At 50.9% G+C, this 26,209-nt stretch overlaps 1 protein-coding gene across 6 annotated transcripts in view; it reads left to right on the forward strand.

Moving 5' to 3' along the window:
* MACF1 (microtubule actin crosslinking factor 1) overlaps positions 1-26,209 on the forward strand; it is a 257,757-nt gene that overhangs the window by 19,098 nt on the left and 212,450 nt on the right. Inside the window, exon 1 of one of the 6 annotated variants that reach the window (XM_073317697.1) lies at positions 4,723-4,982. The exons of the other annotated variants lie outside the window; for them this stretch is intronic. Within the exon in view, the coding sequence (XP_073173798.1) occupies positions 4,889-4,982 (94 nt within the window). The 5' untranslated portion in view covers positions 4,723-4,888. Of the gene's footprint in view, positions 1-4,722; positions 4,983-26,209 lie in introns of those variants that run through there. 6 annotated transcript variants of the gene reach the window in all.

Consider the following 26,209-nt stretch of genomic DNA (forward strand, 5'->3'; position numbering starts at 1 on the left):
AGACTCCCTGCTAGCAGGGCCAGATTAAAGAATGTTGCAGTCCTGTGCACTACGGCAATTGGGGGCCCCACCTTCCCTGCCCTGGGGAGTGGGTGGGTGGGAGGCCCGGGGAGAGAGTTGGGGAGTGACCCCGCCCTGCACTCACCCTGCAGCAGCTCCTGTCCCATGGGGTGGGGCTGGCTTGGTTCCTTGCTGGCCATAGCATGCAGGCGGGGCCCTCCTCCTGTGATGCCCTGCCCCCTTCCTGGCCCTCAGTTGTTTTTGATCTTTTGTGCGTGGGTGGGTCCCCCATGGTTGTGACCTCCCCTTAGATGGGGGTCCTGTGCAAGTCAGTGCACATTGGTTAATCCAGATCTGCCTGCTAGGGTAAAGAGGGAATTTGATTACATATTTGTTTGGTCAGGAGAGGAAGGTGTGGGCAGCATGTTTGGCTGTCCAAGAATGGTTGTGGGAGCTGACCTTTCCAGGGGATGGGATGGGGGCTGGTGGTGCCCAGGAAAAGTGGGAGTAGATCCTATGTCTGGCTGCCTAGGTTGGTTCCATTTTCTACTGCAAGGAGTAGGAGGAATGTCATTTACTTTACCGTGCAAAAACTCAAAGCACCAGGAAAGAGAGAATGTGGGATCCAGTGAAGAAGTCCCTCCACAATTGTCTTGTGCCCTGGCCACTTTTCAGTGACAACCCTTCTGAATTGTCTGGATGCCTCCCATAATCCCCAGTGACCTCTGATGATTGTAACTGTCTCTCTTCTATGTTCACTCATGCTTCTCCAGAGAGCAGCTGGTGATTGAGTGAAGATTAAAGCCTGGGGTGGGTTTTCTTGCATAACCCAACGTTCCCCACTAGGTGCTGCTCAAGCTGCATTTCCTTTTTCTTTCCACACCTGCTGAGTTAGTCAGAGGGTGTGGGAAGAGAAACACTGTGACAATAACCATGTTTCAGAGATTTGCAAGGGTCTCCAAAAAACAGAGCCACAAGGAACTGGAGATCCTGTGATTTTGGGGTTTTGCTGCATATTATACTAGTCTAATTAGGCTGTGGGACAAAACTCAAAGGATGAATGTGAAGGTTTTGCATCAATGATGATCTGGCCTGAATTCACGCCCCACCCTGGTTTTTGATTTTGCAAAATCAAAACTGGACTGACGAATTATTTCAAAATCAATCCCAGACCGAGGAGGTTTTGCAAAACCAACCCCTCTGGTGTTTTTCCAATTGCTAGTGTGTACACTCTTCGGTTACATAAATAGCTTCCAAGACTCAAAGGTAAATAATAGTGTCAGCAACCAATCTGACCTCTGCCTACCCATTTATCATACTGAGATGTTAATTTCAAAGCCTACCTGGACCATTTAGAGGCCAGTGTTATTAGGACCAGGCCATCTACCAAACAAACACTCAACTGGAGTTAAGGCACTTTGAAAACTGAAAATCACTGATTATCTGCTGCTTGTTTTCCCTCCACTCCTTATTTTCCCATGCTGGGTTCTTAGCACACCAGCCATCCCAGACAGGACTTACCTGTCACACTGCTTATTTAATACGAAACCCTGTGCTGGTATGATACCTGATAGCTAGCTCACGAAAGCTTATGCGCTAATAAATTGGTTAGTCTCTGAGGTGCCACAAGTCCTCCTTTTCTTTTTGCGAATACAGACTAACAGGGCTGCTACTCTGAGACCTGATCTATTAAACTATCTCCTGACCAATATGCCTTATTACTGTCACTTACACTTTGGCAAGACTTGTAGAATATGTAATGCCAATACAGACGTTTCGAGTTGAGAAGGTGTATGCGTACTGCGGCAAGCTTATGTACAAACCATCTGGAAGGGGGCGCTGGGCAGCATGCAGCTACATTTTCAAAGCTGGCCTCTAATTTTTGATGCCTCCATTTTTGGGTGATGAAATTTGAGGCACCATGGAACTGATTTTTGAAGAAGTGCTGAACACCAACATCTCCCATTGACTTCAGATGAATGTTTGGGTGCTTAGCACTCTTGAAAGTTAGAGCCAAGTTATCTCAGTTTGGTTATCACCAAATTGTGGTGATAACCAAAACTGGTGGCCTCTTGTTGAAGTTTGCAGAGAAGCACTGAGCTAGGGAATGGAAGCCTGAATCCCAGTTTGTTGCAGGAACAGTGTGCTAATGTTTAGGCATTCACGCCTGCTAATGTGCCATTATTAGCTTAATTTGCATATACCTGCAAAACTGGTAAATCTCCTCACTGTATTTTCCACGGAATGCATCCGATGAAGTGAGCTCACAAAAGCTTACGCTCAAATAAATTGGTTAGTCTCTAGTACTTCTTTTCTTTTTGCGAATACAGACGAACACGGCTGCTACTCTGAAAACTGGCTTCAAATTCCCTGTTCTGTCAAGGTTAAAATGTCACTTGAATCATCCACAGACCTGGGGTGCAAAATATCACCAGAATCATCATGTTTCTGTTGCCGGCACCCAGTGCCGAGAGGCTGAACAACAGCTTGAGTGGTTCGTTACCCGGTGTGCTACACCCAATAATCACAACGGGGTGGAGAAGCAGAAAAGTTTATTTGCAGCTGCAAAAAGGTACAGGGAGAATAAAATCTCAAATCCTGCACAACAGAGCAGGAAGTTACACAGGCTTTTATACATCCTTTTTTTCAGCATACTTATCCAATAGCAAGCTGCTCCAAGTATTCATATAGCCAGCCAATCCAGTTCCCAGCTAGTTAGACCTGGGGTGCAAAATATCACCAGAATCATCATGTTTCTGTTTAATGCAGGTGGCTCCATAATCCTGAAAGTAAATTTTAAACAAACAGGGGCAGAATAATTTCATGGAAAATTACTACAGCATTGGTGCAGGTATTATTTATTTTTAAGCCCTGAAAATGTGGCCAGCACTGTACAAAACACATAGGTCAGAAGGTCCTCACCCCAAGGAGCTTGACCAGTGAGTAATTCCAGTGAAGTCAATGGGAGTATTGTCAGGGTGAAATTCTGGTTCTGTTGCTGTCAGTGTGGCTTTTGCCATTCTTCTTAGCATATGCGCAATGTGCTTCAAGTGGCACATGACCAGGATTCACATCGAATTTGGTCCGCTGGTTGGATCATTAGCTTCCCTGGCTTGGGCTGGGTACTGATGGGGAGTGCAATGTGAACACTGATCCATGCCCCCCGCCCCACTTGCCATTGACTGCAATGAAGCCAAAGTTTCACCTACAGAATGTAAAGTTAAGCATGTTTATGTCTTTATAGGCTCTCTGATCTGCATGGATGAATTGTGCCAAGGCACAAGGCTCTACCTACATGGATCTGACTGCAGGACTGAGCCTATATAAGAAGTGTAGGGAAATGGAAAATTGCTAATCTGAACCCAAGTTCCCCTGGGGATTTTTAGCAGACAGAAACTCTGCCCCAATATGACTTTAGGGTCCTGCTCTTTTTTCTGTCCCAGCTGCTGACCCTCAGATTTCAGCCAGGCTATCTTTAAAGTACTCCTGTTTCTCAAGCCAAACTCACAGGTTTTGACCCTGATCCAGAGTCTGTTCTTTTCTCCTTACCCCTTCTCTTCATTTCTGCATTTTGTTATGGTCCAGGCCTCTAAAATATTTTTTCCTTAACTCTCCACTGAGTCTGGATACTCAAAGTGCTTGTCAATCTAGGGTGTGTTCTGTTCTTTTCTTGTTTTTATATTGCTGCAGTTCCTTCTGTGGTTCTGGTCTGTGCTGTATGTTCGGGCTTAGTTCCAGTACTTACCCTTGTGACAAGGGCTGGATCTCAGTCCAGTTCTTTTCCATCTCCATTTCTGATTCCAGAAGTAGAGTCCCGGTAGGTTCAGGTTCCGATCCCTTTCTCTCTCCCATCGGTCCGATCCCCTTCACTCTCTTTTTCAAGGCCCCACTGTTTTGGACCTGCAACTCCCAGGCTCTGGTACCTCTCCTCTCCCGGGTTCTGATCCGGATCTGGCGCCTCTCTCCTCTCCCGGGTTCTGATCCGGATCTGGTGCCTCTCTCCTCTCCCGGGTTCTGATCCGGATCTGGTGCTTCTCTCCTCCCCCAGGTGTGATCTGGATCTGGCGCCTCTCTCCTCTTCCGGGTTCTGATCCGGATCTGGTGCTTCTCTCCTCTCCCAGGTTCTGATCCGGATCTGGCGCCTCTCTCCTCTCCCGGGTTCTGATCCGGATCTGGCGCCTCTCTCTTCCGGGTTCTGATCCGGATCTGGCGCTTCTCTCCTCTCCCGGGTTCTGATCCGGATCTGGCGCCTCTCTCCTCTCCCGGGTTCTGATCCGGATCTGGCGCCTCTCTCCTCTCCCGGGTTCTGATCCGGATCTGGCGCCTCTCTCCTCCCCCGGGTTCTGATCCGGATCTGGTGCTTCTCTCCTCCCCCGGGTTCTGATCCGGATCTGGCGCCTCTCTCCTCTCCCGGGTTCTGATCCGGATCTGGTGCTTCTCTCCTCCCCCGGGTGTGATCCGGATCTGGCGCCTCTCTCCGCTGCCGGGTTCTGATCCGGCTCTGGTGTCCTTCCCCGGCCCGTGGGCACAGCATCAGCAGCACCCCCAGCTCCCATCTCCTGGGCAGCCCCCGACCCCCAGCTCCGCCGCCCCCTCCTGCCCCTGGCCCGGCCTTGCCCCCCGCACGTCCCCGGCCGGCCGCCAGGTGGCGCCGCCGCTCGGCTGGGCCGGGCCGGCCGGGCCCGGCGGGGGTGGGCCGGGGGCTGGGGCCGAGCCGCGGCTGACAGCGGGAGGAGCCGCCGCCGCCGGCCGGGCGGAGGGAAGAGGCGCGGCGGAAACGCGAGCGGCGGACACCGGCCCTGGCCGCTGCAGCGCGCGGAGCCGGGCCGAGAGCGGGACGGAGCCTGCCCGCCGCCAGCCCGCCGCCGAGGCCCGGCAGGGGAGCGCCATGGCCGGCTACGTGCCCGGGCTGCTGCCGGCCAACCGCAGCCAGGAGAAGGAGTTCGTGCAGGCGTACGAGGATGTGCTGGAGCGGTACAAAGGTAGCGGGGGCCAGAGAGCCGGGGCTGGGGGAAACAGCGGGCGAGTGGCCTGAGCCCGGGCCCCGGAGCCCGGGGCGGGCCCGGTGGGGTGGGGAGGGAGCCCCGGCCTGCCGCAGCCTTGGCCGGCCGCTCCCGCAGGCTCAGGCGCGCCGCTGCGGGGACGCGGCTCCATGTAGCAGTTTCCGCCGGCTGCTCAGCCTGCCCCTTGCCCCGGGCCCTGTCCCAGCTGGGAAGATCAGCGGGGCAAAGGCTGGGTTGGGGGAGGAGGAAGAAGAGGAGGAGGAGGATGGAGCCCCCAGCTCGGCCCCTGCCTCCTACAGGGACTCTAGCCTGGACGGCTTGTTTGTCTCCCCCCTCCCCCGTATCTCACTGGAGTAATGAGCATTGGGGGGCAGCTCCCCTGGCTGGAGCTGTCTCTCCTTTTATTATTCAGCCCTGCGCACACAGTCGCATCATCGGGGGTGGACGCTGGCCCCTTGCGATCTGCCTTTCTCTTGTAGGCTCGCACACCTCCCACGAGCATCTCCTGGGAGGTGGTGATGGCGCAAAGCCAGCCAGAGGCTTGTCTGTGGGAATCCAAAGCCATAAACACTTTATGGGTGACTGTTATAAACAGGGTCTCACTTTGTGTGGCTTGGTCAGTTTGTTTATCAGAGATAAACTCTTGGATAGTCCCAGCAAAGATGCTCTGCTTAGCCAGAGGGGGTGGCACCGGTAACCCTAAATTACTTCCCACCCAGAGGGGCTGTCACTGAGGTAGCTTCGTTTAAGGGCTCTTTAAAAGGAGGGTGGTTCTCCCTCCCCACGCAGTCACTAGTGAGTGTGTGGATGCTGACGTGAGGGCCCTGGATTTCTGAAGCCGTTGCCTGTATCTTTTAGGCAGCTGCTGGGGGTGTATGGCACAGGCAGTGAGTGTGCAGTTTTGATGTACATCGTCGGCCTCCTTGTTGTGCGCGTTTTTATTTTTCCCCGCAGAGATAGACTTGTCTGTGAGCCCAGATTTCTGCCCCACAGGGCTCCTATCACAGTGTTTCTGTTTTGTAAGTTTCGCAGCCAAGTCTCTTGAAACGGGGACTGTCCTGTCCAAAGGAGCCAGGCACTAACAGCATATGCTTCCGTTTCCTCTTTGCATGCTGAGACTGGGATATAATTGATTCTCCAGTCCTCTGATTCAAGGGGTGCCATTCAGAAATTCCAGAGGTGAGGAAAACACAGCTCCAGTGTCTATGCTTAACAGGGCTCTGGGAATAAAAGCCTTGTACAGCGTCTGGGAGTATCCTCCCAGAAAGGTGTCTAATAATGGAATCTGAAGATTTCAGTGCATTGCACGTATTCATTAGTTAACCCCTGTAACCGCAGTGAGGTAAATGCAGTAAACTGCTTGTTAGGTAGAGAAACTGAGGCCCAGATAACTTGTTCAGTGTTGCAGAGAGCCAGTGGCAGATCTGGGACTAGAACCACAGAGTCTTGACTTTAAGTTGAATAAATCCATACCACTTTGTACAGACTATTATATTGCAAAAGGAAAGTAAAATCACAAGGCTACCTTTGCCTGCTCTAGTCTGACTCAGACCTCCTAGTGAAGGTTGATAATCCAGGGATGGGCAATTGCTCACCCCCACCCCATTAGTTAGCTTTCATGCTCAAACTGTAAATTGCTCTATTTAGTGGACATTTGAGACTTTCCTGGCAAAGATGAAAGCCCCATGTAGGCTAGTGTGGTTTGCTTGCTGGCTAATGAAAGCCAATAGCTACCTCGGCAGGAATTGTCAGTGTAGAAAGTGACCGATTCCATGCGGGAATAAACCTGTTTACGATGCCTGCTCAATGAAGGGAAATTAATGTTTAAACTGTAAAATGGCCTTTTTTCAGCATGGCATTCATTGCTTGGCTGTGGGGGCTGGGCAAGAGAATGTTACATTCTCACTGGAGAGTCATAGGACCTGTTCTCTCACTTCTTTCCATTCATTCCCCCCGCCCCCCATTTTGTGATAAACAATTCAGCTTCTCCTGTCCAGAACCAGTTTTCCACTAGCCCCTTCCTCCAGTGGAGAATTTTCGATGAAATGTGAATTGAGAACATGAATGTTTGAGAGTGGACGATTCTAGAGCATATTTGAGGTTGTTGTGTGTCATCTGGCCTGCAGGGTGGAGCAGCTGATGAGATTATAGTTCCACAGAGTCAATGAACAGGCTCTGACCCCTCTGGGCTTTCGTTTTGTCTGGGTGCAATTGACCCCATGGTTCAGTGGCAGTGATCCTTCTCTTTGGAGGGCAGGGAGGAAGGACACCTGACATTGTTCAAGTTGACAGCCTGCGTGAGAATGTAAATGCCCGGTTGAATCATTCAGAGAAATCTTTCATAATAACAGTGAGGTACTTTAAAAACTGCTATTAAAATTAGTCTCAACCACGGCACCTTCCATTCAAGGAGCAAGACTGGGCAGGTCTGGGTGCAGTGAGATCTGGAGTACAAAGGGTCCCTATGTGCGTGTACCTTCCCTGGGACGGACGTTTCAGGTGCTTTCGTCCCATTTACAAACCTTGCCTTTATCTGGGTAGTTTGGGTCCATCAGAGTGCAGTTTCTGTGATCTGTTACTTTTCATGCCTTTCATTGTAGACTGATGAAAAGAGCTCAGATGGACAGATCTAGACATTGTTGGCACTGGGTTTTTGCTTCCCTCGTAACTATGCTACTCCAGCATGCAATACTTTTTCGCTAGGGGTTTGTACCAGTGGCTAAAAATCTAGTTTACACGACAAGGCGTTAGTCTGTGAGCACGGCTGATGGAAGGTAACGTGATTTGCGCTGCGTGTCGAGTCAGTCGAGTCAAAGCCATGCTGGGTCAGTGGCCTGCACCGCTTTAACCTGCTTCTGTTTGATTCCTGGTCTGCCGTGGGTGGTGATGTCCATACAGTAGTGGGGGAAATGTTTGACTGAGCGGAGGTGTGAACTGAAGGCATTCTGATGACTAATCGGCAAGGGTGGTTAGCCTGCAGCATGACGGGTGGGAGTGTTAAGAAGGGGAAATGACTGGCAGATAATGACAAGGCCCAAGTTCCACCCTGCTGTGTTGCGTATGGTACCAAGCTGTTCCCATTGCCTTAGTCCTCTTGTGTGCTGGCATCCCAGGGCTCTGAATTCAGAGCTGCACTTTTGCAGCCAGTCACTCTCTACTAGAATGGTCCCAAAGGTCTCGGCCACCTGAGGAATAGCCCAGGGTGGCCATAATTGAGAACAAAAGCCCCTAGACTCACACCAGTTAAAAGTCCACAGGATACTGAGGGGTGTGTGACTTGCCTAACCCAGAGGTGCCAATACGTTGTCCAACTGAGAGCTGCATGGGCGATTTCTCAGGAGCCCCAGGACCACACCTAATATGCACAGAGTGGGGCAGATTTCAGCCGCCTTTGTCTCATTGCTTGGCTACCCACATCAAGATGGAGCACCACATGCTGGGCAGTATAGCTTCTGCAGGCCATGTGTCCGTGATAATGATGAAAGCAGCTCTGAGCGGCTTTACAGAGCTCCACGTGTCACACCCCTGAGCCAAGGCATTGAGAGATGTAGTAGTTAGGTAGCTCTTTGTCCCTGAGTTACTCCCTTTGGATGCTGATGCCATGACTCTGAAGTGGCATAGAAAACCAGAGAGGTAGTTTCCAGAGAAAAGGGAAGTTTTGGCCAACTTTCTGCTGATGAATAATAAAATATTATGCACGTGTGCTAGGCAGTGTCTGCGGAGACCAGCCAGCAATGAGCTATTCGAGGTAATGCCACACAAATGTACGAGTGCAGAGCAGAGTGGGTTCTGTGTTCTGATTCAAAATCAGAGTCATGTTGGAAGGAGGAGATGGGACTTGGATTCCATGATAACATTTTGGTATCATAGAAATGTAAGGTTGGAAGGGATCTCAAGAGTTCCTATAGTCCATTATCCTCACACTGAGACAAGATTAGGTATACCTAGACCACCTCTAACAGATGTCTAACCCATACTCCTGGGGGAATTCTGCACCACTGCATGTGTGCAGAATTCATGTCCCCTGCAGATTTCTTTGCTTCCCCGCAGAAAAATGACTTTCTGACAGGTAATTTGCAAGAGCAGTCACGCACCACTCCCTAGCTGCACAGGTACATAGTTTCAGGCAGCTGGTGGAGAGGTAAATCACTGTAGGGCTGGGGACATCCCAGACAGTGGCTCCTACCCTGGGATTAGCAGCTGATCCTGGAAGCAGGAGAGGATCGGACTTCCTCTTCCCTCGGAAAGGAGTGGCTGGGTCTGTGTCAGTCCCACTCCCAGAAACCTCCCCCAGTTGCATGAAGCTCAGCATCATCCTCTGCTTCCAACCCTCATCGCTCCTCAGCTGTGCCCCCATCCGCCCAACCCCCGTGCATCCAGATCTCCCATACCCAGACATCACCCCATATACCCAGAACCCCCTTGCCCTTCATACCCAAACCCCACCCCATTGAACCTCAACCCCTGCATCTGGAGTCCCCTGTGCCCAGACCCCCTACCTCCGGACCCCTACCCTTGCACCCAGACCACCCCACATTGAGCTCCCTGCACTCAACCCCCCACTCTGATGAGCCTTGCACCATCCTGACCCCCCACATCCAGACCCCCATGCCACTGACCCCAATTAGCTGCACCCCACCTAGCCCCACTCACCCAGCATCCAGACCCCCCTGCTGAGAGTCCCTCGCCCAGGCCCCTCTACTGACCCCCGACAGCTTTCACTTGGAAGCCCCTGAAGAGTCCCAGTGCCCCTGCAACTGGAAACCCCACAACGAGCCTCTGGGCATCCAGATCCCCCCACACCGAGGCTCCCCACTGAACTGCCTGCACCCAGATTGTCCCACACCTGGATCCCCACTCACTGATCCCCTCCACACTTGGATCCGGTTTGGTTGAGCCTGCCTGTCCCACACCTGATGCACCTGGCACAGAGGGGCCCAGGGTGTTTCTGGGGCAGGCCCAGACCTTATGCAGAGTCAGGGTCAGGTGCAGCCTCACCACTGAGTCCATGTCCCCAAGATGGGTAGGCTGCAGGGTGATCTCCCACGGTTATGCACTGCCACGCTGGAGCCTCTGCATTTATTTATTGACAAATAAAACGTGCAGAATTTTACGATATTGTGCGCAGAATTTTTTGATATTTTGGCACAGAATTTTTTATTTTTTGGCATAGAATACCCTTAGGAGTAAACCCATGCTTAACAACCTTCAGGGACAGAGATTCCACAACCTCCCTCGGTCACCTGTTCCCGTGCTTAACTCTCAGTTAGATGTTTGAAGAAATGAAGAGAAGTGTTGCATTGTGAAGAAAAGTGCTGCAAATGCAAAACCGTTAGTTACAGTCCCAGGTTGGCCCAGAGTCATGATTCATATTATTGCATACCTTGTACCACACAGCATTAAACGTCATTAGCATGTATACGGTGCTTTTCCTGTTCCAAGCATTTTAAATATTAGCTAATTAATCTCCACTAAATCGTACCTTGGCGGTAACGATCATTAGCCCCACTTTACAGATGGGGAAACTGAGGCAGACGGGGCAGGTGACTTGCCCAAGGCCCACAGAATGAATCTGTGTTGGAGTCAGGATTAGCATTTGGAGGTTCCTAGCCCTCTGTTCCCAGGGAGGCCATTTCTTTCTATGGTTTATTCGATGCTGTGTGGTCTCTGTTCTGTGGCAGGCGTACATTGGTTTTTCACTTGCATTGCTCCCAGTTACCCCGGGCGGCTCTGTAGCACCAAGAACTGCTCTGCCATCGACTGGAAGGAGCTCTGGAGTGCCCTCTGCTAGGAAGGTCAGTGAGGCTGATCTTTGCCCGCGGTGCGTTGATGCTTTAATTACAGCTGTTTGGACTGGTATGAGAGGTGATGACATGGTCACCTCAGTCGCCTAACCTCCCTCCTCCCTGGCTGCTTTGTCGGGCAGTGGCAGTCCCCCTTTGACATGGGGATCCCTCCAAGGGGAGGCAGATTGTTCCAGTAAGGACCCTTCAACATTAGGGGATGCAGTGCCCGGTACTGCCTCCCTGGGGAAGGGATTGCGCTGGCTGATACTGGAGGAGCAATACATATGTTTTATAGACACTGAGCAATGCCTAAGGCCCTTAGCCTAAGCCTACCTCTCTCCTGGTGCTCGAGCGTTCTTTCCAATGGGCTGCTGCCCTACTCTGTAGGTGGCCCTCTCTTCCTCTTGACACCCATAAATCAGCTATGAGAGAGAGAACCCTGTGCTGGGGTCTTGCCTTGACACTGCAGGACCAGGGCATTTGGATTTTGATGCCTCTCTGCAGAGGTGGATGGGTCACTCAGCTCCTCCAGTCTGGACTAGGGGGAGGGCAGCTCGTCTCCTGACTCTGGAATAGCTGTAGTAGTGATTATTTTGTCCTGCAAAGATCAACACAGTCCCTTCCTGGTGATGAAAGGACTGTCTTGGTTGTGAATATTCTTTGGAGCCTGCAGGAGTGGGCTGGCCATGTGGCAATGGCTCCCCTCTCCTGGATGGGGAGTGGTGGTTTTCCCAGCTGCTGAGTGTTGAAGACTGAGCTGAAATCTCTCCCCCTTCCCCCACCTTAGTAGGTGTATTGAGACCCTGTTTTGAATGCGCCTCTCCTCCTGCAGGAACAGTTGCAGCAGCTGTATTGCATGCCCCTACCCCAATAGGTGTAGGGTCAGCCATGCTTTCCCGACAGTAACCGTGGTATGGGATTTGCTATAACAGATCAGACCTTGCCTCCTCGAGTCCAGTACCCTGTCCCCCAGTAGCAAGCACTGCCTGGTGCTCCAGAGAAAGACCTATCTCCTTAGGTAGAGCAGACAGTTGTGCAATGCTGTGCGTGGGTCACAAAATTGTCTAGCCCCTTCCTTTAAATCCACCCCTCCTGTTGGCCTTGGTATCCGCCTGCAGCCCAGAATTACGCGAGTGACTATGTTCCAGCATGGAGGGGCAGCGGACTGAGGGACTTCAGAAGGATGCAGTGGCTTTGAGATTTTGTGTGACCCTGGTATGGCTGTGTTGCCCAGGCTGTTTGAATGAGGGGTCACAGCAACTTGTGCTGGGGTGTGAGCCTATGTGCGGCTTTTATTTTTACTCAGGATGGAACTTGAGGTGTCTATGGAAGACGCTGTTTTACTCTTGTTTGTTTTGGGCAAGGCAATAACTGTTGTGGTTTGTTCTCGTGACGGGGATCCACCCTGCCTTGCCTACCCAGGTTCCTGCTGCCTTCCCAGGATAATGACCACCTGTCTAAGGGGGGATCACGTCCTCTGAGTTCTGATGTCTCTAGACACAGTTTCTCCTATTGCTCTTTTTACTGTGTGTGAGTATGTGTGTGTGTGTGTGTGAGAGAGAAAATATATTTAGGCCTGGTGAAAAGTGCCAGATTATCAGCCCTAAAGCCTGCAGGTCTGGCTTTAGCCACAGAACTGGTACAATTCTGGGCAGTAGTGGGAGTTGGTTACTTTCACATTGCCTCATCCAGGTGTCTCAACCCTGATCTGCAGAGATCACCTTGAGGGGGCCAAAGCAGTGTCCACTCTCCAGGACCTGTTCAGTCCGATTGCTGCCAGTTGAGGTGGTTAGTGTGTCCTCTAGAAGCTGGACTGAGACCCACTGACTCACGTCATGTCTGTGTGTTCGGTCTTCGTATCAGGTGCCTTCACAGTGGTCATGGTGAACCTGTTTGCCTCCCTTTGCTCAGACAGCAGGTTTAGATTCTGAGGCAGATAGACGTGGCATGACTCATGCTGGGAGTGGAAGGTGCGTTGCCAGTAGGTGATTCAGAAAATCTTTGATCTCTCTTCAATGGCTGATTTAATAGATTGCTGGCAACCAAAGTGTTTAGAAATGGCTTGTCCTGTTGAGTTTTGTCACAGTGCTACACCACCTAAAAAGGGGTATGTGTGTGTGACTTCTCATCTGGGCCTTTCCTCTTCTCCACACTACCCTGAAGTGTGGGATGATCTTTGATGCCTCAAATCTGCTAGTTTCTGACCATTCTCCTCACAAGCTAGTCACATTTGGTCAGCTCTGTTTAGGCTGCCCTGGAGATACCAAGACAAGCCAACATGATGAAGAAATCACTCCAGCCTCTCTTAAGAGGCGAGCATGAAAAGAATCTCTTTGTTGACTCCTGCAAGTGCTTATAACTCGATTGTTTTGATACCACAGTGATAGGTGCTGTATAAATATCTAAAATGGATAACTCCAGCTTGTGGCTGCAGCAGGAGATTTCAGTTTCCATCCGCAGCCGTCTCAGGAGCACATGGAGTAGAACTCTGAGACCTCTCTTCTCTGTGTGGGATGCAGTTTAAGGAGGCTCATCCCAGTTTTGCCGTAAACATTGGCACACTGCAAAATCTGAGCAGGCACCAGTGCTGGCCTTAACAGAGGTCAGTGTGAGAACAATGGTGTTAAAAGGAAGAGGGATGGGACTCTGTTAAACCAGTTCCACTTACTATGGCCGGCATAATTTTTGTCCGGAGGAATCCCAGCGGGTTTCATGAACAGGGCTCTTTGGAAAGAGGCATTAGCCCTGTTGCACCCCCAGTGTTGTGAAAGCTTTGGTGGCCTCCCCTGTTCTGAGAAGGTTTTTGGATTCTCTCTACAGGGTCATGAGGGTATCTGATTACCCTGGTGAGTGGCGGCATGCACCTGAGTGGGTCTCTGCTGCCGCCCAGCTGGGTTCCTGGTATGGGGCAGTGTTCCCCTGCCAACATGAGCGCAAGCTGCTGTGTCATAGAGCGCAGGCAAGCATGGGCCAGGGACAGGAGTGCAGGATTAGGGGAGGAAATTGCAGCCAAAAAAATATATACTCGATGCAGTAAGCAACTTTCTGGTTGCTGGGGTTAATATAATGCTCCTTGGCAGCCCCAGTAAAATCCCCTCTGTCCATGCATGACTGGTCCTCTGAAGCTTGTCCCTCATTTTTCCTTTGGCACCTGCCGAAAGATGACGTGCTCCATCCCTTAGGTGCAACCCCCTTTTCAAACTCTTTCTCCCAGGTCTGCAAGCTAATCTGCTGTGCGTCTCAATTCTGCTCCGGCTGATTAGTGCCTCTGAATGTGTTGTGAGGCAATAGGGTTGGGATTCACACACCCCACCTCTGAGCTCAGCCGGAGCTGCATACCAGAGCACCTGAGCCACGACTTGCATTCCCAGGCTTTGAGTGCCGAAAGATTTACAAACTGGAGCAGGTGTGTCTGACTGCAGTGAGGTCATCGAACATGGTCTTTCCTGTTGGCTTTGGCGGGTTACAGCGAAGTCCGTCGTAAGCAGCTACCCATGAGAACTTGGGGGGAGGAGGAAGGGTGAAGTGGGTCTTGAGTAAAGACTGGACAAAATTGGATTGGAAATCCTGGGGGATATGGCAAGCGGGTTGCTTATTGGAAGTGAGGGAAGGTTTCACTCTAAGCAGTGCATTGTGGCAAAGGGAATGATGAGTCCCTCAGCAACGAACCATTCTCTAGGAACAAGGAAGCAGCTTAAGTCCCTGAAAGCAGCAGTCAGGATGGCTGGCAAATCACGGTGCCAACACTGATTTGAGCAACTCGGGTTGCTTAAGAAGAATCGAGTAACTTCCTCAAAAAGCAGCGTGTCTGTTGGGATCGCGTCATTCGTTGCCCACAGCTGTTCGGCTGCAACTTTTAGGGTCGCTCTGCTCTCTCCACCCACCTTTCTGAGTAGAGTTAAACTAGCGAGGCTGAAATGTTATTGAGATGTTCTGTGTCTGTTATACATGCCAGGGCCTTCAATTTTCAAGTCCCGCCTGTCTGAGAGCAAGGTGGGGGGGGGAGGGGCTTTAAAGGGAGGTGGAGGGAGAGTGGGTTAAAGAGACAAAGCAACAAGTAAAGAATGTGGAAGGAGAATAACACATGGATTGTAAGAGACCTTCAGTAAATCATTACTGCCCTTCTCCGGGCAACTAGGTTCTTCGGAGCTTTCACTTGAAAGGAGCCTCAGAGTTGCTGGGTCCTGCCGGAGGTTAAACCATTGAACCTAGTGCTGTAATAAATTACCTTGTGACTACAATGTGGTGCCGGTTTAACCTGAACTGGGCAATTCCCCTTACAGCCATTTAGGGCCCTCTTAGCAAAGCAGGTGCTGGCGCAAGGGTTGCTGGGGATGTTGTCATGCGGAGAATCGAGGAAGCTGGATAATACAGGCCTCTGTTCCAGGAGGAAGATGAATCCCCATGTAGATGTATTCTGTGAATGCCAGGCTTGGGGTGGGGTGAGGGAGGTGCACAGGGCGATGGTGCCCAGCAATGTGGGGGAAGATTAGTGATTGGCCTGGCTTTGTTTTCCATCAGTCAAATATCTTTGACAGAGGATGATTACAGGGAATTGCTTGTACCTGGTCCGTTGCAAATGATCCAATACTGAGTCCAGTGATTTTCTGAAATAAAGCTTAGACTTTCTTTTTCTGTCTGTCTTTCTTTCTAGCATCCTGGTTAATATTCCCCAGGAAACACACGTGAAAGCAGCACCTGGGGTACGCTTCAGTGTAGGGATGGGATTAACAAAGCCTTTTCTGCAGCCGGTGCTCCCCTCAGGATAGCTTGTAAATGTCTCATCGGGGCGAGGGGTGTGTCTGCCTGCGCTGGGCATTACCTGGGCAGTGTTTCTTGGCTGCCCCAGTGGACTGTGGTGCACAAGTTGTGTGCTTTTCCTGGACATGCTCGCTGGGGACCTGTCTTTTTTCATTTAATATCAGACCAACCCCTCTGCTCATCCCTGTCTCGGTCTGTCTGCTCTGCCTCTAAACATTTCTAACTGCCTCTCAGGCTCCTCTCCGCAGCGCACTTTGTTTGCTTCATTTGGCACGGGGCTGCCTCATGAAGTTCTGCAGCGGGGAGCGGATCCTGTCATATGCCAGCTGAGCTTTCCAAGGCTGGTGAGGCAATCGCTGGCTGCCGGTCAGGGCGGGGTGCTCGGTAAAGAGAAGCAGCGGTTGGTGTAATGATAGTGTACGTTGCACACCTTGGGGTGGAGGAAGGAGACTTGCTGGGAGCGGAACAGGGTGGGGGTGGCAGCGGGAGCTGTAATTACCAGGACTGGTTACAGCCTATCCTGCTGAGTTTGGCGCTTGTGAAGAGCCCTCTTGAAGGTGTCTTGGGCTGAGAGCCTTAGAAAAGCTACGCTGTACAGTGACCTAAACGTGAGGCATTGTGAGACGCGCAGGCTGGCCAGAGAAAACCAGCTTCTTTCCTACCAGCAACAGGTTGTTCGTGCCTTTCCCACCTGCAGCAAAATTGCACCAGCCACTGCTGCTTTTGTCCTGTGTGATTATTCAGCGGGGAGGTGGTGCGGGGTGCATCAGCTGCTGGGTTCCTGAGCTGTCAGTGGGATCTGGAGGGTGTGGTGAGAGGAGAGCAGGCTCTTCCCTGCCTGCAGAGGGAATATCAGCTTCCTCAGTGATTGCCACCTGCTCCTACTGTTGCAGAGCCGATGGGCCTGTGTGTCAGCAGCATTTTCACTCCATAACATACTCCAGCCTAAAGGCCTCAGGGTGGCTTTCTCTGGACCCCACTCGGTCACTTCCCATTCAGCAAGAAGGGGGTCACCAGTGCAGCAGTACCAGGCTTTCATTCTCTGCAGGGAGCTGAGCTCACTCTGCATGGCCAGCAGTTCAGGGAGCATGAGACTTTTTTTGTAAACTGCTGTCCTCAACATGGCAGCACATAGCGTAGGAGATGCATGTGGTCTGAGCGAGGCATTAAGAGTCAGGATGCCTGGGTTCTAGTCGGAGTTTTGTCACTGTGTGGCCTTGAGAGCCTCGGTTTCCCCATCTGTAAAGTGGGCATAAAACTTCGCTACCTCTCAGAGCAAGGCAGCTGTTTGGATTAAAAAGTGCTAAATAGTAATACTGCCTTATTACTTATTGCAAGTGCCAGGTTACTGGGACATCCGAGCTGTTCTTTTTGGGGTGGGGGGGGATAGTTCTGGGGAACACACAGTCCACGTGTTCTCCATTGTCTCTGGAACTACAGCTGCTGATGCTAGAAGGTTTGGCTTTTCTAATATAGGGGTTATGAGACCTCTTGTGGGAATTCTTCCTGGTTTGCACCTGCTGAAGGTGGGTTGGGGGGAGCTCCTTGGGAGCAGTCATTGTTCAGTACTGTACCTCTCCTATAAACAATGCACATTGTGGTGGGTGTTTGGGCAGAGCTAACTGGTGTCTCTGTCCTGATGGGATCATGTCAACTCCAGCCCACATGGTGCACATTTGGCTCTGGAATAGGGAGGATACATAGCAACGTCTGCGCTAGGCCTCAGATTTGTATCCCTTCATCTCTCTCCTTCTGAATCATTCTACCTGCAAAAACATTATCCTTTGATCTTGGGGAGCTGGGCTTACTGAATTCACTGGGTTTTTTAGGAACTGACCCTGAGCTCTCTTTGGTTCCAGGTGATTGTCTATGGGCATTGCTGAAAGACTGCTGCTCTGACTCCTAGAGTTGTCCTTGCTTGTCTGGTGGGCTGGGATTGTTGCCAGCATTCAGAGCAGTTCTAAAGGCTGAACCCATAAAGAAAGAAACCCCTAAAGAGAAAGACCTAGGGAGACTGTTCTCTCTCCATCAGGCATCCATTGAGCACTTGCTGAGCAGGGCAAATGTTTGTGTTAATCAACTGGGAACTTCCACTCCACTTTAATAAAAGTTTGTTGTTTTTTGTATGTGAATTCCTTCCAGCCTTTGGATTCCTGGCATAGGTTACATCTTTCTGCAGACTTACAAGGCACTCTGCAAAATGTGAAGTTAGGCCTGTTCCCTGTCCCAAAGAAGTTTCAGTCTAAGCTTAATTGGCCACTAGCTAGCTATAGGTTTCAGAGTAGCAGCCGTGTTAATCTGTATCCGCAAAAAGAAAAGGAGGACTTGTGGCACCTTAGAGACTAACGAAGTGCCACAAGTCCTCCTTTTCTTTTAGCTAACTATAGGTAGGAAGGGTGTGGAGAGAGGAGCAAGGGGAAAAGGACTTCTGGGCAGAAGGGTTTTAAGCTGGATTTGAAGGAGAAAGGGGGAAGTTTGGCAGATGATAAGTGAGCAGCTGTTCCAAGCATAAGGGCTAGAAGGTGTGAAGCCGAGAGTGGTAGAAGGGGAGACTGAGGAAGCAGAAGAGAGGGCAGATGGGAGAAAACTAGTGCAGAGATGCAGGTAGACACAGAACTGTGGTGGGCTCTGACCTTGGGGATGGAGAGCTTGGATCTGTGGACGCAAGCTGTGGGGACATGAGTGAGTTGGCAGCACGTGCAGGGGATGTGGGTTTTGGGGTGAGGCTGGCTTCTGTTTTTTTCTGTGTCCTAATGAGCAAGGATTTTATATGGGTTTTATACAGTCCCTTGAGTTCATATCTGACCTGTAATTTCCTCTGCTTGTCAGAGACCCTGATCAGCTCATTCTGGGCTGCTGGGCTGTGTCACTTAGGAGGCATAATTAATTTTTTCTGTGTATGAAATGTAGCTGTTTTTCCATTTCCTAGTTGATTCTGTTTCCCTCCAATGAACTTAGAATGCCCTGCTAGAGACCTTCAGGGTCTGGCCATGCCTACAAGGGGGCTTTCTTATACACCTCTCTGCTCCTCCACTTTCTGGGGCAGCTTGGCACCTGTGAAATATACCTTGTGGAGCTTTATTCCCGTTGGTACTTCCTGCCCCTCTGACACTGGAATGTATCAATGTGCTGCATTGCACAATGGAGAGAGATGCTGGCGCTTAAAGTGAACAGCAGGGGACCCCTGGGTTGTGCCACCTCTGCCACTGACTGGCTGTATGATCTTGAGCAAGTCACAGCACCTGTCTCTGCCTCAGTTTCCCCATCTACAAAATGGGTCGAATTTCCACCTGCGAGGGTTATGTCGCATGTGTCAGCAATGTTGGTAAAGCATGCTGGGCCCCTTGGGTGAGCACCTTCCTGCATCGATTCCCCCTTCCATTGCCTTTGCTTCTCACCTCGCGTCTCTACCACTTTCCTCCTGTTTGTCTGGAGTTCTCTCATTAGTGAACCTAAGGGGCTAGATGGTAAGTTTAGTGGCATATTGAATGACGCTCTAATGAATATTTAAGAAGTTCTCGTCCTGGCTTGTTCCTTTGCTGCCTGTGTGTCTGTGACAGGAGTGAGACCAGGGAAGACGAAATGAGGAAATACTAGCCGTGGCCCTGCTCCGTTTCCTGTGGGTTGATGATTTGTGGCCCGCTTTGGCTGTGGTACGGTGGGTTTGTGGGGTTAGCGGACTGGAGTTCCATGGGCTGTCTGTTAGCAGCACAATCCGCTCTGCCTTGGCAGGGCCTGAGTGTGGCTGCGACCAAACGGTCTCCTTCCCAAATTCTTCGCACACAGCAAAGAATGGGGCAGGATGGTTTTATACTGGCGGTCACTGCACTGGGGCCAGGAGCAGAGCCTGAGAGAGCCTCTCCGTTCTGAGCTACTTCTCTCTCCATCCCTCTGTCTCTTCCCTCCTCCCCAGGGCTGGGTTTGCCCTATTCTGCCCTACCCCGTCCCCCTCCCCATCTGAGCTTCTACTAACCTCTCCCAAACTCAGCATGCCTCCCTTCCCCACTGCCTAGAGCCTGAACCAGGTGCAAGTGAGAAGAGGGAGTTTTTTCCTTCAGCCACAGACCTGAAAGGGGTTTTTTACAAAGGAAGGGAAGTGATATCAGTATTGCTTGCCCTCTTTCATAGAGGGCAAATGCAAAAGCCCAGACAGGGAAGTGACTTGCGCAGGGTCCGTGACAGAGCTGGGACTAGAATCCAGATTTCCTGAGTCCCAGTCCAGGTCTGTTCACAGGCTCATGCTCCCCCCTCCACCCCAGAGGCGAGTCTCCTTTTCTTTCACTTCCCCACCCTCCTTCTCAAGCTGGTTCTGCTGCTTCCTCCTCCGTCTGCAAGACCCGCAGGCCGGGTCGGTGTCAGAATCTTGTGCCAGTGCAGTTAGTGAAATGATTTTTTTTTTTTTTTTATAGAGCGTTTCTGCACCAGCCAAAGCCTTAGTGTAGACACAGTTTATACTGGCATAAAAGCGCTTTGGCTCTTGTAGCTTACTTCATTCAGGGAATCGGTAGAAGCTAAACCATCCGTAGCATGCTTTTACCAGTATAGGTGGTACCTACACTAGGAGGATTTGTGGGGATAGTTATATTGGTATAACCTTTTTCTGCTCCTCTCCCCTCCACCCCTTCCGGCCTCAGATGCGACACTGGGGCCATATAGCTATGCTGGTGCAGCTATGCCAACAAATCTTCTCTAGTGTAGTCTAGGACCTGGTCCACACTTGGATCTATGTTGGTTAGGGGCGTGATTTATTTTACTGCCACAGCTAGGTCAGTAGAAACCCTGGTGTAGACACTATTATGCCATTATAACTGTGCTTACACCAGTTAGAGGAACCAACATAATTGATCAGCTGTACCAGTATAAACCCTTTTACACCGGCACAACGGTGTTCGTGCTAGAAGGTTTTGTGGGTCCAACTATACCACTACGACTATACCCTCCTCATGTAGACAAGGCTCAGGCTTCCCTTGCTGCTCTGGGCGTTGCTTATCTCTGCCCTAGGTTCAGAGGAAGCTCTCTGCAGCATGCTTACTCTGAGCCTTTCCCCAGGAGCTGTGTCGCTCTGGTGACAATGTCATTGGTGCTAAGTCAGGGAAGTTAAATCCATCCTTGCTACCGTATCCCGACCCTTAAAGGTGACTTTGGTGGGGCTCTGGAGATCCATAGCACCGAGGCTGCTTCCAGGTGTCACCTGTTGAGCAAGGTCAGTGGATTCAAGATAGTTGTGATCACTCAGGGGATTATTGCAGGTGGCTCCATTGGAGCCAATATCAGCGGATTGGGATATTTCATCCTCACCGGCTGTTTGAGATGCTTTTGATTCTTGCTGCGGAGGGCAGTTGTCGGGCTGGGAGATCTTGGGATTCCGCAGGCAGGCAGACAGCTGGATGTACAGTAGCTATTCCAGAAGTCTGCAGGCTCCCTTCCCATTTCTTCTCATCTCTCCCCTTCCAGCCTCTCAGACGGTTACACATGGGACGCTGAGCAGGCCATAATATCCTCTGCGCGGAATCGGCCGCAGCTTTCCAAGGGCAGCTGGAGCAATCTCTCCCAGCCCTGGAATTTCAGTCGCTCCCTTGGAGTTTGTGCTTATGAATGGGATCTGGCAGGCTTCAGGCATGCTCCGTTAACCCTTTCTGGACCAGAGGGGCGCAAACAACCTTTCACTCAGACGAGAAGGCACAAACACAGCTCACGGAAAGTGACTTAAATGCTCCGGATGAGTTGTTTAAACCGTCTCAGAGAACTGGGGTGTCCCGGCAAGGCTGGGAAGTGTGAGGGCAGAGTAAGGAGTGGGGAAGAGTCCAGCACTGTCCTCTTGCACCCCCATAAAGGATTGGGGAGGGAAGGAGTTCAGTTCTCATTCCTTTCCCCCTACTCATGTATCCTCATAGCTGAGCTGTCTTCTAGCACCCCACCCCTCCCTGTGGCCATGGAAGTCCTGTTCCTACTAGTGCTGTTTCAAGCTGTTTTTGGACATGATTTTGCCCGAGCATGGTTGTGGCGCTTTGAGTTTGCACTCGGCGCTAACTTATTTACTCACCCTGCTGGAGCCGCTGCGTGACTTCAGCTAGGTCAGCTGCTCCCTCTGTGCATGGGCCTCCTGAGCAGAACTGGGGGAGGTAAGGGGGGGGTTTCTCACACCAGCTGGTCAGACCCAGTGGTCGGAGCTCTTGTGTGGAACAGCCGTGGCCATCCCCGCCCCGTCATGATGACTAACCCTGCTCAGTAAGACCAGCAGAAGGTGTGAGATTGAAAGCTGAGGGAGCCTCATGGAGAATGCCTGATCAGCAGCTCCCTCCAGTTCATAAGAAGGGAGCTCCAGTTTGAGTGTATCTGCTGGCTGCAGCCATATGGCCCAGGGCGATGGGCGTCTCCTACACAAACCTCTCCCAGAGGGTGTGGGGCTTTGTGTTAATACCAACACCTTGAATTGCACCTGGAAGCTTATGGGTAGTGCAGAGTCTAATAACTAGCCTAAGTTGCATGCATGTCTGGTAATTATGCAGAGTTGTCATAGCTGTGTCAGTCCCAGGATGTTAGAGAGAAAAAGTGGGTGAGGTAATATCTTTTATTGGACCAAGCTTGTCTCTCTCTCCAACAGAAGTTGGTCCAATAAAATATATTACGAGAGCTCTGCAAATCTGTGGAAATCCGCTGGATAGCTGCGGACCATGTTTTGCGGATTGCAGATTGGATGCGGATACAAATTTTGTATCCGCACAGGGGTCTAGATGTTACCTCCCCCACCTTGTCTCTCTTGTAAATGGCAGTCACACTTCCTGAATTGGGTGCTGGTTTAAGTTCTGCCAACTTTGTCTCCTCCAATGTGGTCTCCGTCCCGTCCAGACTAAGTCTCAACCATCTAGCTCTCTTCCGAGCCTTAAGTTCCTACAGACACAACCATCTAGCTCTCTTCCAAGCCTCAAGTTCCTGCAGATAGCAGTTGTGCATTTCATTGCTCCATCTGGAGTGAGGGAGCAAATGCTGAACAAGAGGGGTAATGACACGGATCTATGGGTTTTAGCTAGCAGGGTTCCCTCTGGTCTTTGTGAAAATGGGCTTAGAATCCTTCAGGAGATGAAGATGCGAGAGACCTGAATCCAAGTGGTGAATGGAAACCTGTCATCTGGCCTCTTGGCGTCACCTGTTTGGAACTGCGCAAGTCTGGGTGCTGCTTGCACTGGGCTCGTTCCTTGCTTTAGGTCTCCTAGGCAATATTTTGCCTTCCCCCTCCCCGACCTGTTGGAGCCTGAGGACCGGGGCTGAGCAGGAGCACTCTCACCAGCTGCTCTGCAAGTCACTGACCTATTTTCCTGTTACAGTTGAGTGTTTGTGAGCAGGGAGAGGAGGGGAAAGTGAAGCCAGGCTGGAACGTTTAGAGTTACTTTTTATCATTCCGCGGGGCACAACGTTGAAGTGTTCAACAGGGCCCAGGAGAAAAGCGGGCTGAGGGCACCAGTCACTGTGGTAGCCTCGTCCTGGTTTGGGTCATCAATAAAAGCAAAGAACTCAGCCAAGTTTCTTTCTCCCTCTAGGTCAATAGTTGTCGTTGTAGGTAACTAGCCCTCTGCTTCCCTCATTTGCTACCACATCTGGTTGTGTTCTAATCTCTCTTGGTCGGGAGGCGGGGACAGAATGGAAATGAATAAAACGGGAAATTCCCCTGTTGGTTCTGGAGAGCTTTGGGCACTTACTGGATGTAGCTTGCTGGTGGCATTGGGATAATGGGTTGGATGGCATCCCAAACCTCCGGGGAGCGGCGTTTTTTTGAGGGGTGGTGTTGAGGTTTAGATCCAATCTGCATATGGAAATGAGGGCATCTGAGCAGGGTCTGAGGAATCCTGGGAGACCCGGAGTGGGAAACCTCCTCCAGTTTTCGCTGTGGCCTCCTGTCTTGTCTCTTTTTTGCCCCCTACCCTCCAACCTCTCTGTGCTGTCACATCTCAGTTTCCTTCTTTATTGTAATGAAAGCAAGTTTGTTAGTAAGAAGCAGCCTTGCCGAGGAAAATTCCATTGTTCTATTTTTAGTGGTAACTTGGCTTCTTGAAATAACTTATTTTTCCTCCTTCCTCTGCCTAGAGGCAATGGAGGAATGTTGCCGGGAGCTGGGGGCCTCCTAGAGGGAGAATGGGAGGAGGGTGTCACTGAAGGTTAGGGGGACAGGGCCGAGGCCGCTGTATTTCAGTAGTTATGACTATATCCAAGTATTGTGTGCCTTAGGCACCTCTGCTGGCTTTGTCCAATGCTTTTGTGGTATAAATTCACTATGTCCTGGTGGAAAGGGGGGTAAATTACAGTGTCACTGGCTGCATGGAGCCTGGAGCAGTTGCTCTATTCCCTGTTCCACATGGCCACTCGCTAGCGCTCAGGTCTGCTCTCTCTCATGAACATGAATTAATTCCATCCCTTACCGCTGCAGATCAATAAATCAATCCCTGTGTTAGGGCAGCTTCCCTTACTGTGCAGCAGATCTTAAAATCTGTGTCACTCTGATCCTGGGCTGTGGTTGCTGTGAGCCTCCCTCAGTCTTTGGACTAAAAGTAACATTTTTGGGGGAAGAGGGTGGGGTTCAGTTTGCTTCTTCCCAGTGCAAAGGAGGCGTAGAGGGAGTGGTATAGACAAGTTGTCTGACCTGCACATGCAGGAGCATCAGAACTGCAATACAGGGTCACACCAATGGCTTGTCTAATCCCATCTCCAACACTGGCCAGTACAAGAAGCTAGAGGAAGGCGTGTAAACCCCATAAGGGACAACTTTGCATTAACTTGTACCTTAGGGGATGTCAAAGGCTGCATTCGTAGCTTGTGCCAAGAGAGGATGGACTATTCCAGCTGTGCTTTTGAGTGGGAGATGCAAGTCAAGGAGGGGCCTGTGCATTTGCAGATGGGAATCGTTGTCCAAAGGTGACAGTATCTTGTCTGCATCACTGCCTGGACTCTGTTTTGTTCTGGGTCCGTACAGTGCCTAGCGCAACGGGGTCCGTGTCCGTGACTCCTATGGTTCTATGGCTGTGCAAGTAATAATCTGTGTTCAGAGGTCAGAGGGCTGCTCCTTTACCTTTCACACAAATAATGCAAACCGAAACATCACAAGCCTGTGCTGTTATCAAGTTTAGTGTTGAAAACAGTAAGCCAAGCTGCCAGGCCAGCCTCCTGCTGAAAGCACGTGCTCCTCTGAAGCCTGGGAGACTGCTAAGACTGGGACGGTTTGGAAGGATAACGAATTAATGTGAAGCATGTACAGGGCTGGTGGCTGAGCCATGTTTCTGGGGGTCAGAGGTTCAGAGCTGGCCTCTGCCTACCAGGCCGGTGTGAGCTGCAGAAACTCTCACAAAGAACCCGTTGTTAGAGAATCTGTAGAAACATTTCCTAAGCTAGTTGTGAAGACTGGAGATGTTATGGTTTTGCCTTCCCCCTCCGCCCCTTCTGTTTTCCAGTCCCAGAGGGAGATGGGCCTCCCTCTCCATGTTGCAAACTTGCTTTCCCTTAAGCAGACCAGGGGGACAAGGTGTAATTCAACCCCTCCACCTGCTCCCTATGACATTCCTGCCTGCACCCCAGACAATGGTGGGGGGAAGGATCATTGTTGTAGAACAAATGGACTGTTAACATAACACCTGCTTTTGTCACTGTGGTTTTTAGAGGCGCTGGAGCAATTTTGGCTCATCCGTTCCTGGACAAACAGCTGTTGTGGGGTGAAAGTGGCAACTGGCCTCCGGGATTTGTTCCATTTCAAATGAAACTGATATGATCTGCATGTGTCTGTCTCTCCCTAGGCTGCTTGGGAGCCTGTGGTGATCCCAGCTGGGTTGTGGATTGAGGAGGGCAGGCAGGAGGGAGGCGAGTCGATCCCATCCCTGTTGGAGCTGTGGCTGCCAGAAGGACAGGGACCAACTTCCACTATGAATTCCTCTATTCTACTAGGCTGATGCTTTGTCACTGCCTTTTCCTCTGTTGGTAAAATTTGTACCAGAGGGAACTGATTTTACTCCAGTGCCAACCTGAATAACTCAGTGCATTATGCTCACTGCTCAGAGTGAAATATACCACACAGGTTCTTTTAAGGGGGAGGAAGCATCCCGACCTGCTCTGTGGTTAGATCCCACAATGCCCTGTCCTGTCTGCTATGAATAGCCCCTTCCCTGCGTGCTGTGCTGACCTGCCTACTGATTTGTGTTGCAGAGAGACATGTGGGGTTGCTGCCCTGGGTTTGTGAGTCACTGGGGCTGATGCTTTCAGGGTGTACCCCCTGGGTTAATGCTAACTTGCCAGACCCTTTTCACTCAAACTAGCCCTGCAATCTTTTTGGCTTCTGTTATAAACTGGGATGGAGCAGTCATGCTTGTGGGGCCTACTGGGGGGGCTGCAGATCTGGGGTGTGTGGAGTTTCATCGTTCTAAGGCCAGGAGGGACCATTGGGATCATCTAGTCTGACCCCCTGTACAGCACAGGCCAGAGAACATTCCCAAATTAATTCCTAGGGCAGAGCTTTTAGAAGACCATCCAGTCTTGCTTTAAAAATTGTCAGTGATGGAGAATCCACCATGACCCTTGGTAAATTGTTCCAATGGTTCATTACTCTTAGTGTTAAAAATTTATGCCTTATTTCCAGTCTGAATTAGTCTAGTTTCAACTTCCAGCCATTGGATCGTGCTA

The sequence above is a fragment of the Lepidochelys kempii genome, chromosome 19 (genome assembly GCF_965140265.1).
Source record: "Lepidochelys kempii isolate rLepKem1 chromosome 19, rLepKem1.hap2, whole genome shotgun sequence".
Taxonomy (NCBI): Eukaryota; Metazoa; Chordata; order Testudines; family Cheloniidae; genus Lepidochelys; species Lepidochelys kempii.